Here is a 16,193-nt window from a genome sequence, read left to right as displayed (position 1 = left end):
AAACAAAATAAAAAAGTTCCTGAACCATGTGAATGCATCACACACTAAAAACACGTTAACCACTGTCTTAAAATTTAAAAGGTTCTGGAATTACATAACGTGTGGGTTGCAGAACCTTGTAAAGATCCTACAAAACAGTGAATTGTATATACTTTTAAAGTGGTGAATATCATGGTATGTGAATTCTAATTTGGAAAAAAAAAATGTTTTAAGAGCTACAGAAGGGGGGCGCCTGGGTGGCTCAGTTGGTTAAGCGACTGCCTTCGGCTCAGGTCATGATCCTGGAGTCCCTGGATCGAGTCCCGCATCGGGCTCCCTGCTCGGCAGGGAGCCTGCTTCTGCCTCTGACCCTCCCCCCCTCTCATGTGCTCTCTCTCTCTCATTCTCTCTGTCTCAAATAAATAAATTAAAAAAAAAAAATTTAAAAAAAAAAAAAAAGAGCTACAGAAGGACGCCCAGGTGTCTGCCAGGAGACGAGAAGAAAGAACTTTCCAAGTGCAGGGAGCAGCATGGATAGAGGCAGGGAGGGGTGTGGAAAAGCAAGGCCTGTGTGTGCGTGGGGGGGAACGGGGTAATCTGGCGCAGGGGGTGGGCAGGCACACAGGGAAAGGGTCGAGAGAGGACAGGCCAGGACAGCCGGCAGGGTCTCAGCTGTCTCCGAAAGGAGCTTGGACTTAACCTTGCAGGCAGGAGCCATGCAGGGGAGTAACAGTCACATTTCCTTTGGGAAAACGGCGCTGGTGAAGAAGCAGATGAGAAGCCGTCTGTGCTGTCCCAGGGGAAGGGGCCCTGGCTGACAGCGTATTGTGAACGAGCCGCGTCAGAACAACGAGGCCAGGCATAGGTCAGGAACAAGGGGAAAGGAGGACAGGGAGCTTTAAGGGGTACAGAGACAGAAACGAGGTGTGGGAGGGCCTGCGGTGACCATAGGGGACACTCACGGCAGAAGCTGCTGTTTCTCCAGATCGGGGGCTTGAGCCCCTGGGCCCGGCAGGCGGCCCCGAAGCTTTCCAAAGATTCACAGAGGGCACGGTTCAGGCCTCCAAACTGACAGAGGTTGTTGGTACAGCTGAGCAGGAAGGGCCTGAGGACCATGTGGCTGGCACACTTAGCCCAGGCTGGAGCCTGAAAGGCTGTCTGGCACCGTTCCTGGGCTCTGGCTAGGTCAGCCTTCCTGCAGTTTTTATTCGGCTTCTCCTGCGTTTCTGTTTGGACCTTCTGGTCATCTGGTCGGCATCTGCAGGAGAAAAGGATCATCAGAGGGACGGCCACTGCTCCCACCTATGAAAATGACTTGGCACTCCCAAGTGACTCAGAAGACCGCCCCCCCGCCAGGCTTGTCTTCACCAGGTAGCTGGTCTGAGACCTGGCCACTTTCCCTGCAGCCTCAGTCCCCTCCCACGTTTTGAAGCCAAAAAAGGGAAGACTTTCATGTTTCCCCAGGTAGGTCCCGGGACCCAGAGGCCCCCCAGGTAGGTTCCCGGGACCCAGAGACCATCCTCTGTCAAGGTACACACATACAGGAACGCTCTGGTCCTCCTATCCCCTGCCATATAGTCTGGGATCCCAACTCGTGTTCCTATGAAGATGAAGAGGCTTTGGGGACAATTACTTTGGGTCATTCGCCCTATCTTGCCAACTGTCCACCAATTCAGTGTCATTCTGGGCTAGTTCATCACTGGGCATCATGAGCTCATCCTCTTCCTCATCATTGAAGTTCCCACACAAGCCGCAGACCTGGGGGGGCAGGTGAAGGGGCTCTCAGCGGCGGGGGGCAGGAAGAAGAGTCTTTCTCCCGGGTGCCCGCATTTTCGCTCCTAAGAAAAAGGCGCCCTCCCGGCCCTCCTCCTTTCGGGGGAATGACCACTTGGGTCTGGAGAGGGCTCAGCGCCCTCTGGAGGCGGACTCCCCTGGAGAAGAGCTGGGGGTTTCCCCCACCTTTTGGTAATAGGCTGTAGGGAGCTGGACCTCTAAGAAGCCCTTGCCGTCAAACTTGACCTGCAGCCCGATGTTAACATTGAGTACGGTGTAGATGCCGCTGGCTATGATTCTGACCCCCCGGATCTGGGTGGTCGAGGGAAGAGTGACCTGTGTGCCGTTGATCTACAGAGGCGGGCAGGGCAGGTGAGTGGGAAGAAGGACCGGAGCCCCTTCCCCAGAGCGGGGCTGGGGTCCTCCCTTCCCCACCCACACCGCCGCCCAGCTCACCAGCACGTGGTGGTCCTTTCCCAAGGTGACCCGGGTGTCCGAGATGTCGATATTGACCCGGCGGAGGTAGAAAGCAGGGGAGCGGCCTCTCGGCTCCCCGTGCTTGCCACTGATCTTGAAGAAAGGCAGGTCCATGGTGGAGTGGCACACTTTCACCAGAACATAAGTGCAGGTGTCCCGGATGGTATGGCGAGTGCCATCGAACGTCACGTATGGGGAGCCGTCCGAGGTCCGGCATACTCCCATGCCTGGCAGAGAGGCAAGCGTGGCTGAAGAGCTGTCCGGCCCCCACCAGGATGAGGCTTGCAGGCCGAGTGGGGATTACTGTCCCGTCAAAGCTCATGGCCGGGAGAACCACGAGGGAACCCGAGGAGGAGCCCTTCTTGATGGCACGGGGGTCATCGTTCCCCACCAGAAGCTCTTTGGGACAGCATGGAGGGGGAGGACAGGTGGCGGGAGACCGGGAGGGGGAGTCGGGGAGAGCAGGCGCGGTGACTTCAAGGGCCTCCTACCCGCTTGGCGGCAGCGCGGCAGGCCGTCCAGGGGCCAGCACAGCCGGCCCGGCTTGCAGGTGCTCTGGCGGCAGGAGATGTTGCTGCTCGCGGAACAGGTGCAGAGCCTGGAACACGTGTTGTCTGTGTACCAGCTCTCCCCGACCTGTGGGACGGGGGCATCAGCAGAGCCAACGGCAGTTGGGAAGCCGGAGATGGACGGAACCCCCCCACCAGCGCCCCCGCCCCCGGGCTCGCTGCCCTTGACTCCTTGTCTCCATCCCGAGCCTTCCTCCACCTTTTGGCTTCTGGACTGGCTGCTCAGTCCCCTACACGGGCCTCCCCGCCTCCCCCACTACCCCTTCACAGGCTCTGAGCCCTCCTGCCCTCAGACATGGGGCGCTGCGGTCTAGCCCCTCACCGGGTGGTAGGAACCGTCCTGGTGGGTACAGCCACACTGACTGAAGGGCACACAGGAGGTTCCGCTCAGGATGTGGCCTTCCTGGCACTCACAGCCTTCGGTGCAGGGCAGCCCTGCTGGGCAGTCTTTTGGGGTGTTCAGGCTGAGGCAGGTGAGCGGGCAGGGGTTGGCACAGGGGCTGTAGCTGCTGCCGGGGGGGCACTTCAGAGCTAAGAAGAAACCAGGGTGAGGAAGAGCAGTGATTTCCAGCTCCCGGGCCTCGGGGCTTCGAGAGTTCCCAAGAATGTTCATCAGAGGAATGGACACACAAAATGAGGCCCATGCGTACAGTGGAATAATTTTCAGCCTTAAAAAAAGATACTCTGGGGGCGCCTGGGTGGCTCAGTTGGTTGGGCGACTGCCTTCGGCTCAGGTCATGATCCTGGAGTCTCAGGATCGAGTCCCGCATCGGGCTCCCTGCTCGGCAGGGAGTCTGCTTCTCCCTCTGGCCCTCCCCCGTCTCATGCTCTCTATCTCATTCTCTCTCTCAAATAAATAAAAAATCTTTAAAAAAAAAAGATACTCTGGCCCACGCTCCAACATGGATGAACCTCGCAGACATGCTAGGTGAGGCAAGCGGCTCACCAAACGAGAAATACTCTATGATTTCTCTTATGTGAGGTCCCTGGAGTTGTCCAATTCATAGACACACAGCAGAACGGTGGTTGCCGAGGGCCGGGGAGGGGAGAACGGGGGGTTCGTGTTTCATGGGTGCAGAGTTTCAGTTTGGAAGATGAAAAAGTTCTAGAAACGGGTAGTGGCCCCAGGTGAACAGCAGTGTGAACATACTTTATACCGCAGAACTGGATACTTAAAAATCATTAAGATGGGAAATTTTGTGTTATGTATATTTTACCACAATTTAAAAAAAAAAAGAGTTTCTGGAAAAGAGAGTAAGAAAGGAAGGGAACAGTGCTGGCCTAGGTCAGACGGGAAGGAGGTAGAAACCAAATGGGGGTGGAATGTCTTGGCGAGGAGGGAGTCAGATGGAGGAGGCTCCCAGGGCTAGCAGACAAGTTGAGAAGGGGAGTTGGCCTTGGAGAGACTGGAAAGAGGTCAAGGGAGGAGGGTTCCCTGTGGGGCTGAGGGCCAGGCTGTGAAGGGAGAGCGGAGAAGGAGACTTGAAGGAGAGGAAGAGAGAGGGATCTGGCGGCTTTGGGAGCAGGTGGTCGGGTCACTCACGGCAGAAGCTGCTATTTCGCCAGGTGAGGGCCTGGCCGGCGTGCGCGCACAAGGATGCATAGGCCTGCAGGGAGCGGCACAGGGTCACGGAGTCACCCGTGGTCCCACATTGGCCATACACACAGCTGGCGAAGCTGGACTGGGGGGGCACCACCCCGTGGCACTGGGAGAAGGGTCCTGGAGGATGAAACAATGTACCGAGCGTCGGCTTGGAAAGGAAAAGAACCACCTGACTCCTTGGGGGTGAATTCAACATCCAGTTCAATCAAAACCCAGTAATTATTGGCGTGCTTGGGGGGCTCAGTCGGTTAAGCACTCGACTCTTGGTTTTGGCTCAGAGCATGATCTCAGGGTTGCGAGATCGAGCCCTGCGTCAGGCCCTGTGCTCAGCGTACAGTCTCCTTGAGATTCTCTCCCCTCCCTCTCTACCCCTCTGTTCCTCCCCTTGCTCGCACTCTCTCTCAAAATAAATAAATAAAAATTTTAAAAACCCGTAATTATTGAGAATCTACCGTCTGAAATGCAAAAAAAAAAAAAAAGTGACTGATCCATCTGAGCTCCCGAGGTGAACACCACCTCTGCCTTCCCTTTGCTTGCCTTCCTCCTGACTTTCCCTCTATTTTGTGTCTCATCCTTCCTCCCTCCCTGAACAGTCCCCCTCCTCGACCTCCCACGGGTTGCGGGGGAGGCGGCTATCAAGGGATGTTTACCCCGAGGGTTCATTAAGATGTCACAATTCTTTTCCCACTTGTTTGCCTCTTTGTTCTCCAGGCATCTGGAGGGCTTGCCACCCTCAACGAAGCAGCTAAACAAGGAGAAGGGAAGGGATAAGAATTTAGGATTGGAGGAAACTTCCCAAACACTGATGCAAGAGTGGAAAGGGAAAATGGGAGGGGGATAAGGACAGGAGAAGAGAACAAAGTGGTCTCTCAAGTAGGAAGGTCATTAGATGCAGCAGGAAGGAACAAGGTTAGCTCTCAGGAAGGACTTCCCAAGAGGTCTCTCCAAAGACAGACTGGTAAGCACAGGAGGAAACGGGAGCAAAGGAGGTCCAGTCCAGGTTCGGAGAGATCAGGGATGCAGAGAGGAACCCCCCAGGCTGCCCACTGAGGCTCCTCCCCAGGTCCGGCTCCCCACATTCCCAGCTCACCCCGGTTCAGAGTACTCTGGTAACTTCCAGGTGGCCCCCAGGTGGACAGAGCTGGCCGCAGGCCTTTTGCTGGGGAGCAGACTATCATCCAGGCTATTGTTGTTGTAGTTGCCTGGAGGAGGGGCCAGTTAGAGGCCACTGAGGCACCCTACCAGCAGACCCAGCCCGGGACCACCACCTGTCTCCCAGAAGAGTCAAGGCTCACTCTTCACTCAACGGACCAAGGTTCCTCTCTTCTTTCTCTTCACCTTGGCTTCCCTTCATGCCTACCCTCATGCACAGCGCCCTCAAACAATGAACGGGCAGACAAGCACTTAGGACACCTAATTAAAAGTATGGATGAGCAGGACCAGGACAGACTCCTGCCCGTTGTCCCCACTTTGCCCGCAGATGCTCAGGGAACTCACCACACAACCCGCAGAGCCGGCCGGCGTACGAAGACGGCACTGTCACTTCGACCAGGTGCTTCCCATCATAGCGAACTTGAAGCCCGAAGTCCGTGTAGAGGAGGGTAAAGGAGCCACTGGGCCTTATGCTCACCCGGCCTTGTGCAGGCCACAAAGGCAGGGCCACCCGGCGGCCATTCAGCTACAGAAGCAGGGAGGACGCGGTAGGGAAAGGCGCTTGGGACAAGGACAACGGGGGGCCAGGACCGGGGAGCAGACAGGGATGGCCATGCGTCTCCGGAATCGGGGCTGGGTCTGCTGTGAGCTACACCCAGGGTCTCTACAAGCCGGACAGGCGGGTCTGCCCCACCATGAGGACGGGGATAGAAGAACCGCTGAGCGGGCTGGGGGTGTGGGGCCCGGGGAGGTGGGCGGAGGCACGCACCATGACCTTGTGCCCTTTGATCAGTGAGATTCTCAGGTTGAAGACCTGCACGTTGACGGCTCTGACGTAAGAGGCCTCCAAGTTCCCGCCGCGAAACTCATTGGTGGTGCTCACGATGAAGTAGTTCTCTAGGGACCTAGACTGGCAAGGTCGGGTCAGGAGGTAGGTGCAGGTGCCCATGAAGTGGTGCAGGGCTCCGTCGAACGTCAGGTAGTGGGGGTCCCCTGAGACACTGCAGGTGGCGGTCCCTGGGGTGGAGGAGATGGAATTCAGAGACCCCCTCCCCCGAATGCTGAGCTGCCATCCCAGCCAGTCCACGTTGGATTGGGACCCAAGGCTCCTCGTGGGGTTGGCTTGTCCTGGAAAAGTCAGGCACGGGGACTGCCCCAACCTCACTGGGTCCATGAAGAGGCTGCTCAGGCTTGGGCCAATGCCTTCCAGTCCCCAGTCAGGCCCCAGCTCTCTGGGGTGCCTGCTTTAGGGCAGCCCCCCCTCGCCCCCAGCTCACCTTCCACCTGGCTGCTCACCTTGGGCATGGCACCCATAGGTGCCATCCTGCTGACGACAGACCTCCTGGGCCTGGCACCTCCACTGCATGCAGTGAACTTTACCATTGCCCTCGCAGACACAGAGCTGTCTGCAGCCTGGCTTGAACCACTGCTCCCCTACCTGGGGGAAGGAAGGAAGGAAGGAAGGATGGAAGGAAGGAAGGAAGGAAGGAAGGAAGGAAGGAAGGAAGGAAGGAAGGAAGGAAGGAAGGGAAAGAGGTCATTCCCAGGTCTGACTGCCGGCCCACGGCTGCTCAGATCCCTGGTTTGCTTGCCAGGGAGCTGTTCCCATCATCCCGAAGCTCCGGGCTTAGCTGCAAAAGCCTGGGATTCACCCTTATTCAGTCATTCACTTGTTTGCTCCTTTGCTATTTCAACAGATAGTTATCTCTCTGCACTAGACAGATGTTAGGGATTCAGGAATGAACTGGATGGACGATGTCCCTGCCCTAACAGCTCACGACCCAGTCGGGGGGATGGTGGGGGCAGTAAACAAGTAAACTCACAATGAATCATGGAACACTACATCAAAAACTAATGATGTAGGGGCGCCTGGGTGGCTCAGTTGGTTAAGTGACTGCCTTTGGCTCAGGTCATGATCCTGGAGTCCCGGGATCAAGTCCCGCATCAGGCTCCCTGCTTAGCGGGGAGTCTGCTTCGCCCTCTGACCCTCCCCCCTCTCATGCTCTCTCTCTCTATCTCATTCTCTCTCTCAAATAAATAAATAAAATCTTAAAAAAAAAAATTCTTTAGGGCGCCTGGGTGGCTCAGTTGGTTAAGCGACTGCCTTCGGCTCAGGTCATGATCCTGGAGTCCCGGGATCGAGTCCCGCATCGGGCTCCCTGCTCGGCAGGGAGTCTGCTTCTCCCTCTGACCCTCCCCCCTCTCGTGTGCTCTCTCTCTCTCATTCTCTCTGTCTCAAAAAAAAAAAAAAAAACTAATGATGTAATATGTGGTGATTAACATAACAATAAAAAATTTTAAAAAATAAATAAACAAGTAAACTAATAGATCAGGGGCTCCCACACGATGTGCACCCGGAGAAGACAATCAGGAGACCCAGCGAGAGTTTCCTGCCATCCACACAGACAGTAAGCACTTGCTACGGAAATTTAGAGGGAAACCTTCTGACTCTGCTTATCAGGGAGGTTTCAAGGAGGAGGTGGCTTGTGAGCAGAGCCTCAGAGCAAGGTGAAGGACTCCGGCAGGCGCAGTGGCTGGGGGGCAGAGCAGAGACAAAGCGGCTGCAGAGAGGGTAAAACTGCCAGGAGAGCAAGGCAGGGATAGTGTTTGGTGGGCCAGCCCAGAGCGGGGCTGAGGGCTGTGATGGACACCATTCCCAGGGACAGGGTGAGGGACAGGCAAAGAAGAGAGAAAGCACGGCAGACGGGGGTCTGGCTGCAAACACTGCCTCGGAGGGAGTGTGCAGACAGGGGCCCAGGCTGGGGCCAAAGTCGTTCAGCAGAGAAAGGGGCCCGTGGCAGGGAGGACATGGTGTTTGGAAAGACGTCTGCGTTTGCTCAGATGACACAGAAGTGCCTGGGCCCTCAGAGGACGAGAAACTCTGGGAAAAATGATTCAGGGGCGTGGAAGGGAGAGACGCAGGGGTCTCAGCTCTGCCGGCAGCATGGGGAAAAGCTGCTAGGGCTCCCTCCCAGAGCTGGAGAAAGAAATGGGGAAGCAGATCCGGGCCCGAACGTCCCTCCCCCTGCCATCCACGCACCGCGTGGCTTCCCGGCCTTCTGTCCCGCGCACAGGCTCGCCCAGACTTCAGAACCGGAGGCGGCAGAGCGGAGCGACCCAGTCCCAGAGGCTCACCTTGAAGTAGCCCACCGTGGGGTCGAAGCACCCACACTGGGACCGGGGGACACACTGGAGACCGCTGAGCACGAAGCCCGGGTTGCATTCACAGCCCTCCACGCATCGGTTCTGGCAGGACATCCCAGAGAAGCCGGGATGGCAGGTGGCTGGGCAGAGCCCGGCGCACAGGGTGTACCTGCTGTTGGGCGGGCAGGTCATAGCTGGGGGAGGGAGAAGCAGACGTGAGAAGAGCAGAGGGCAGGACAGGGAAAGGGAATGAAGTCCGTTCAGAGGCCAGCATTCGGAGGGCCCACAGCTAGAGGCTTCTGCCCAATCCCGAGAAGCAGAGAGTGACCAGGAGAAGCGGGACCAAAGAGAGTGACCTGCGGGGAGCTACCAAGAGGCAGGTCCGAGGGCGCAGACAGATCCAAGCGTCTCAGCTGCTGTACAGACACGCCCAAAGTGAGCAGTCAGGGTGATGGAGAGCAGGGGAGAACACCCATGGGGCCTCGATCAGGGCATGGCCTTGCCCTAAAGCAGGCTCCCTGGAGGCCGTGAGGGGGCTGTGAGCCAGTCACCGTGCACCCACTCACGCTGGGAGTCTGTGTGTTCTGTGTGCAGAGGACGACCTGGGCATGCGTCTACACAGACATGCGTTGCTCCGCATAGCCTCAAGCGGCTGGGAGGGCTCCGAGTTTGCCAGGGACTGTGATTTTTCTCGGTGGAGGTTTCTGACTGCAGCTTTCCCTGTGCACGCGTGGAAGCAAAGGGGTTCCACCAGGGGTCCCCCCAGCCCGTGCGAACACTCGGATGCCCGCCCTCTGCTCGCATCTGCCTGTGAAGGAACGGGCCCCGCCGCTCGGCACAACTCACGGCAGAACTGGGGTCCCCTCCAGGGCTTCACCGCATAGCCGGCATCCTGGCAGATCTCGGTCAAGGCTGCCATGTGAGCACACAGCACTGACTGCAGACGCTGGAATTTACACATGTCAAACACGCAGTTGTTGAGGAACAGAGAGGCCTTGAGGTGAGGCAGACATGCCCTGAGGAGAGAGGCCAGGTCAGAGGGAACGACCCCAGGTGCCAAGGGACCCCTCTCACAGCCCTACCATCCGTCCCCCTTCATACTCGAAGGCTCCGTGGGTGTTCACGAGCCGCCCACAGAACTGTAGTGCCGACAGACTGCTCAGAAAGCCCCGGTTGCAAGACGGAGGATTTGCGGGGTTCTTCTGGCACCTAGAAGGGACCCACCCCACATGCCCTGGAGGCTCGCATCCCAGCCCGGCCCGGCCCCCACCCCAGCAGCGCGGCGGCTCACGGCTGCCCCTAGTGGACAGCATCTGAACGCCAAGCCCGAAAGGAGGCAGGAAGACCTGGGGCTGAGCCAGCGGGGGAGGCTGCTCAGCGTCCCCCGAGCGCGGCAGAGGTGGGGGCGAGCGTGGTGGCCACAAGCTCGTGAACTTGGCCGCAATGGGAGCAGGGAGAAGAACGACAGATGTGCGGGGGGTTGCATGCAGGAGAGGAGAAAGAAGAAAAGGGGTGATGCCGGTCGGAGTGCGTGCTTCTCAGAAGGGCGAAGGAGCAGAGGGCCGCGGCGGGGGTGGGGGTGTCCTCACTCCTTGTCCTCGTCGTCCGCTGTCTGCCAACTTTTGCCCAGCTCCTCCACGTCCTGCGCCGGGCTGCCGTCCGGCTTCTGGTTGTCGTTGCTGCCGTCCCCGTCGTAGTTGCCACAGAAGCCACAGAGTTTTCTAGAGTAGGTGCTGGGGCCATGGGGAGGGGCGGGTGGTGTTAGCGGAGAGAAGGGGCTCCAGTCGCCCGAGGGACCAGGGCAGAGAAGGGCAGAGCGGAGGATTAGCGGAGGTGCAGACGGCGAGCCAGGGGGCGTGCCAGGCGCCAACTGCACAAGGACCTCCCACCCCTCACCCCGGAGCCATCTTTACTGCTCCCTTCCACTCACACCCCATTTCCCCACATTCCCGTTTTTTCCCTTGCGTTTGCCATTCACCACCTGCAAAGGCATTCTTTCCCTGGTTGGTTCCTCTGGGGAACCACTCTCTCTGGAAGACTGGGGTCAAGGGACCACTCTTCAGAAAGCTCCCAAGGCCCATTATCGACTCCTTCTAGCGCATTCTCAAAGCATTGTGTGTATATCCAGCTATTATCACACTGCCCTGAAGCCATGTCCCCCTGTCTCCCCATCCGGAGGGAGGTCAGCCACTGGAGGTACTTCCTACACCTGGATTAAGAGTTAGTGCCTGCTGGGCGCCTGGGTGGCTCAGTTGGTTAAGCGACTGCCTTCGGCTCAGGTCATGATCCTGGAGTCCCGGGATCGAGTCCCGCATCGGGCTCCCTGCTCGGCAGGGAGTCTGCTTCTCCCTCTGACCCTCCCCCCTCTCATCCTCTCTGTCTCTCATTCTCTCTCTCAAATAAATAAATAAATAAATAATCTAAAAAAAAAAAAAGTGCCTGTGAAGGAAGGGGCGGGGGAGGGGAAGGTGCTGGGAGAGGGAGGGAGGGGCAGAGCAGGGAGACCTGGCAGCCGCCTGTGCACCCCTCACCTGGGCACACTCATATACAGCTGCTGGTCACCATCCCATCTCACCCGCAAACCAAACACCGTCTGCAGCTCCACAAATCGCCCACTTGAGGCCAGGAAAATGCCTTTCGAAGGCATGGCGGGGAGGGTGACTTGCTGACCCCCAACCTGGAAGGTGGGTCAAGGGAGAAGACGGAGACACAGACGGGGGCGTCAAGAAGAACCCCCCACCCCAGCAGACTCCCACGTCCACTCTGGAAGGCACGACAGCCCTCCACAGCAATCCTTGGTAACACACGGAATGCTCTGGAAGCTGTCCCTGAGAAGGCCAGAGGCTGCAGGCTCAGGCCAGGACCTGGCAGCCCACAGGACAAGCCACAGCCAGGCCTGGAGGCCCCGGCACGACTGAAGAGGAAAGGACACTCACCAGCACACGCCTGCCCCCGAGCAGCGTGATGGTGACCTTGGGTAGCGTCACGTAGATTTTGCTCAGGCTGGACATGCTTTCCTGTCCTCGGCCCTCATTCTTCGCCGCCACCCTGAAGAATGGCTCTGGGTGGGGAGAGGGGTGAAGAGCACCCAGGGGCTCATTCAACAAGCATTTCTTTCTTTCTTATTTTAAAGATTTTATTTATCCATCTGAGAGAGAGCGCGCACATGTGCGAGCACTGGGGGTGAGCAGAGGCAGAGGGAGAAGCAGACTCCCTGCCGAGCAGGGAGCCCGATGCGGGACTCGATCCCAGGACCCCAGGATCAAGACCCGAGCCCAAGGCAGACGCTTAACCGACTGAGCCACCCAGGCGCCCCTCAACAAGCATTTCTGAGCGTCCACTGAGGGTGGCGCCCACACTTGGTGCTGCAGGGATAAAGACCTCCCCAGGCCCTGGCTCTGCAGTTTGAGAGGAGAGGGGGGACCGAGATGTGACTGTCGGAACGCCTGTAACTCTGTTGAGACTCTGTCTCCCCTAAGAGACTGGGACATCCTCCAGGGCAAGGCATTTGTAATAGTTCTCTCCTCCCACTATGGCCATTATTCCAGGCGGCCCCTCACTGAACACGGGCCCGGGAAATGTCTTTTTTTTTTTTTTAAAGATTTATTTATTTATTTATTTATTTATTTGAGAGAGAGAGAATGAGAGACAGAGAGCATGAGAGGGAGGAGGGTCAGAGGGAGAAGGAGACTCCCCGCCGAGCAGGGAGCCCGATGCGGGACTCGATCCCAGGACCCCAGGATCAAGACCCGAGCCCAAGGCAGACGCTTAACCGACTGAGCCACCCAGGCGCCCTAAAGGGAAATGTCTTACAGTGCATTCTCCCCGGCAGTCTGGTCCTGCGGAAGTCCTGCTTCTGGGGTGGACGTGTCAACCCTTACTCTACAGAAGGCCTTGTTCCCACCTTGCGTCTCCCGCATCTGCCCCCGCCCCCCCGGCCCTTTCCTGCCTCCCACTGTGCTCCCACGCAGCTGTTCTGACCTTAGACCCCTGGCCCAGACATCTCCAGGGCCCTACCTGTCGAGTTGCCACAGGGTTGGGCCAAGATGTAGGTGCATTTGCCCATGAAGTTGAAGTGCCTCCCATCAAAGGTGATTTGATGAGGGTCTCCATAGACGACGCAGGTAGCACTGCCTGCCGAGGGGAGGGGGTGGGGAGCACATGAAGTGGCAGGCTAGGCCCCACAGCCACCTCACCCACCCACCCACCCGGTGGCATGCCCCAGTTCCTCTGGTCAAGGGAGGGATTGGGACGCTGGCGTCATACTCCCTCGGACAGGCTGGCGGGCGGGGGTAGCACGACGGGAGGGTCTCACCGTAGGGCTGGCATCCATACTGGCCGTTCTTCAGCTGGCACACCGTGTGAGTCCCGCACTGGAAGATCTGACACTCCATCCGACTGCCCGGCTTGCAGTGGCAACGTTCTGTGCAGTTGGAGCTGAACCACTCCGCCCCAGGCTGGGAGCAGGGGGTCCAGAGTCACAACGCTCTAGCTCCCGGGGCCCTTCTCGCTTCCCCACCACACCTTGTAGACCTAACCTTGCTCATACTCTTCTTCTTCCCACATCCTACCAGATATTCCTGTCTACCACAGGACATTGGCACACGCTGCTCGCTCACCCCAGAATGCTCTTCTGTTCCTTTCCAAATCATTCTTATGCAACCAGCAAGCAGAGTTCAGCTCAAGGGTCACAACTTTCTCGGGAAGACTTCTCAGACCCCCCCCTGACTAGGTCATCCTCACAGCCCTGGGTACCTTTCTTTCCCAGGACTTACCACAATTGCACCTTCATGTTCATTTCTGTGGTTGGTTGATTGCAAGCACTCTGTGAGGGACCACATCTCTTTACTCACTATCATAGCCTCAACACAAAGCACAGTGCTTGGCAGGAGTTCTCATTCAAGAAACGCTTGCTGTATCAGAGTGACCCAAGACCCAGTGTGTCCCCCAGGGTCTGAGAGCATTAGGAGAGCAAGCACCATGCCCTATTTGTGGTGGCCCCAATTCCAGGAGGGTTGAAAGTACTCAAGAAACATTCATTGGATGCGTAAATGAATCTTTGTAAGACATGAATACATGTCTCCTGGGGCTGCCAAGAGATGCTGAATGCTGATGGTTCTTTCTGAGGCTGAAGCTAATCCTAACCCTGACACAGGGACACCCAGGAGACTGGTTAAAGGGAGGTGGGGGAGAAAGTGGTCCCCAAAGAGACAAATAGGAACTCAGATGACAGATGGGAAGAACACCTGTTCTGAGAAGAGCCACTGGACGGTAGTGAATAGCTTAATGCACTTTTAATAAATTACATGTGATATTTATCATAATTAGCTAATAGTAGTAACATTTATCAAGTACTCGGTCTGCGTCGGGATCTAATTTCATCTTCACAACAATCTTATGAGGTAAGTAGAAATTATGGGCACCTTTTGTAGACACAGAAACAGATCTGAAGAGGGAAAGAATCTTGCCCAAGGTCACACACAAGTGAATGCTGGAGCCCAGATTTAAAGCTCTGATCTGCTTGACTCTAGGGTGGCTCTGTCCCATATAGCCGCCACCAGCCCCTTGTGGCTCTTGAAATGTGGCTGGTCCAAACTGAGATATGCCCTAAGTGTAAAAATACACACTGGATTTCAAAGAATTAGTATGGGGAGAAAAAGGAATGTAAGCGATCTCATTAATAACTATTCATTGCATGTTGAAATGAGAATAGAGATCTAGTACATTACTGGAATTCATTTAACCTGTTTTCTTTTACTTTTTAAAAATGTGGCTATTAGGAAACGTAAAATAATGTGTGAGGCTTGCATGCTAGTCTTTTCGGACAGCAATGGCCCAGAGCCTGTGCCCCCTCAGAGCCTCTCCTTGCGTCGAATCTTCCCAGGGGTGGGGGGCCTACCAATTTGGGGAGACAGTAACTCCTGTGTTTTGACAGGATTTGCAAGTTCCTTTGGAAGAAGATCCTGGAATGCTGTGTTTTGCCCTGAACACGCCCGAAACTCCACTCAGCATCCAGGGCTCTCTGCATATGCAGGGACCCCCAGCTTTCCTTAAGAAGAAGATGAGGAAGGCGTTGGACCACCTGGCTGGCCCAGTGGGTCCTAGCTGGGCCAAAGTGAGTACTTAGCAAATATTTACTGCATGAACAGAGAGGACAATGAAGAGCCACATTTGCAAAGAATCACTCCACCATTGTGTAACTCCACCAGCTTGTGAGCTGGCCCCCTGGGACTGTTCCACGGATCCAAAGTCATCTCCCTTGGGGAGCAGATGGAGCCAGAACCCACTCGCCATCTCCCTTAGGGGCTCTGGCCTCCCAGTGGTCTTACCTTATAGTAATTGTTGTCGTAGAAGCAATTGCAGGAAGAGGGATGGATGCAGCGGGACTCATGAAACAAAAAGCCAGAATTGCAGACACAGCCGGGTTTGCAGAGGGGCCCACAGTTGGGCTTGGGTCTCTCGCAGGATGCTGGGCAGGCGCAGGGCTCGAAGTGGGCATTTGGGGGGCACCTTGCTAAGGGGAGAATGGCCTGCGTCAAGCCTTCACTCTAGTGCTTTTCTCAGGGAGATTTCCTGTCTCCTCTACCCCCACCCTCAAGTTCTCTAAGAAGGAGGTCCCTATGATCCAGCCATAAAAAGGAATGAAGATCTCACACGTGGATGAACTTGAAGTTCTAGCACATGGACAAACCTTTGAAACGTGATGCTGAGTGCAAGGAGCCAGTCACAAAAGAGCACATGTTACATCACTCTATGTGTGCAATGTCCAGAACAGGCAAATTGACAGAGACAGAACATAGATTAGGGGTTGCCAGAGGATGGGGTACAGTGGGGGTTGGGGAGAAGGTGGAGTGACTGCTAATGGGTAGGGGGTTTCTTTGGGGCTGATAAAAATGTTCTGGATTTAGAAACTGATGTTTGCACAATCTTGTGGATATACTAAAACCACTGAATTATACACCTTAGAAGAATGGATTTTATGGTATATGAATTATATATCTATTTAAAAATAGGATGTTGTAAGCCTAGTACTTGGCTCCCAACAACCTCCACCCCACCTACGCCGTTTCCCTCTTGGTCAGGGTGGTCCTCATTTTTTCTAAAGTTACCATGTCCCGTTCATCTCTCCTCTAAGATTGCAGTTTTCTATTAGACGCATCCATTTATCTAATTCTCATTCCTATTCACAGTCTCTTACTTTCTGCTGTTTGTCCAAGACTCCATCACCTACCTGGAGTACGTCCAGGGGTTGTAGTGGTCATGGAGGTACTTGGAGTAGTTGTAGGAGGCATCACCAAGACTGTTGGCCCAATTGGTACAAGTGTTGGGCTGGGCTGGCGTGTCGTAGGAGCTGTGTGCCTTTCAGTGGGGACAGTAGATTTTTCTGTGGGGATGGTGAGTTTTTCTGTGGGGATGGTGGTCTTTTCAGTGGGGACGGTGAGTTTTTCTGTGGGGACAGTGGATTTTTCTGTGGGGATGGTGGGTTTTTCAGTGGG

The 16,193-nt window shown here is 56.0% G+C and overlaps 1 protein-coding gene across 1 annotated transcript in view; it reads right to left on the bottom strand.

Moving 5' to 3' along the window:
- Positions 1-16,193, bottom strand: part of ZAN (zonadhesin) — a 33,771-nt gene that overhangs the window by 9,841 nt on the left and 7,737 nt on the right. The window contains 22 exon segments of the mRNA XM_034988178.1: positions 942-1,237; positions 1,613-1,737; positions 1,939-2,103; positions 2,209-2,456; positions 2,721-2,865; positions 3,121-3,329; positions 4,342-4,518; positions 5,052-5,146; positions 5,492-5,603; positions 5,899-6,079; positions 6,323-6,570; positions 6,850-6,991; positions 8,689-8,891; positions 9,544-9,713; positions 9,799-9,906; positions 10,287-10,430; positions 11,229-11,374; positions 11,634-11,758; positions 12,715-12,831; positions 13,013-13,154; positions 15,027-15,211; positions 15,929-16,193. The exon segment at positions 15,929-16,193 is cut by the window's right edge and continues 9 nt beyond it. Of these exon segments, the coding sequence (XP_034844069.1) occupies positions 942-1,237; positions 1,613-1,737; positions 1,939-2,103; positions 2,209-2,456; positions 2,721-2,865; positions 3,121-3,329; positions 4,342-4,518; positions 5,052-5,146; positions 5,492-5,603; positions 5,899-6,079; positions 6,323-6,570; positions 6,850-6,991; positions 8,689-8,891; positions 9,544-9,713; positions 9,799-9,906; positions 10,287-10,430; positions 11,229-11,374; positions 11,634-11,758; positions 12,715-12,831; positions 13,013-13,154; positions 15,027-15,211; positions 15,929-16,193 (3,748 nt within the window).

Source organism: Mirounga leonina, unplaced genomic scaffold (assembly GCF_011800145.1).
Source record: "Mirounga leonina isolate KUSES-001 unplaced genomic scaffold, KU_Mleo_1.0 Mir_454, whole genome shotgun sequence".
Lineage (NCBI taxonomy): Eukaryota > Metazoa > Chordata > Mammalia > Carnivora > Phocidae > Mirounga > Mirounga leonina.
This window is presented reverse-complemented; position numbering and strand designations above follow the sequence as displayed.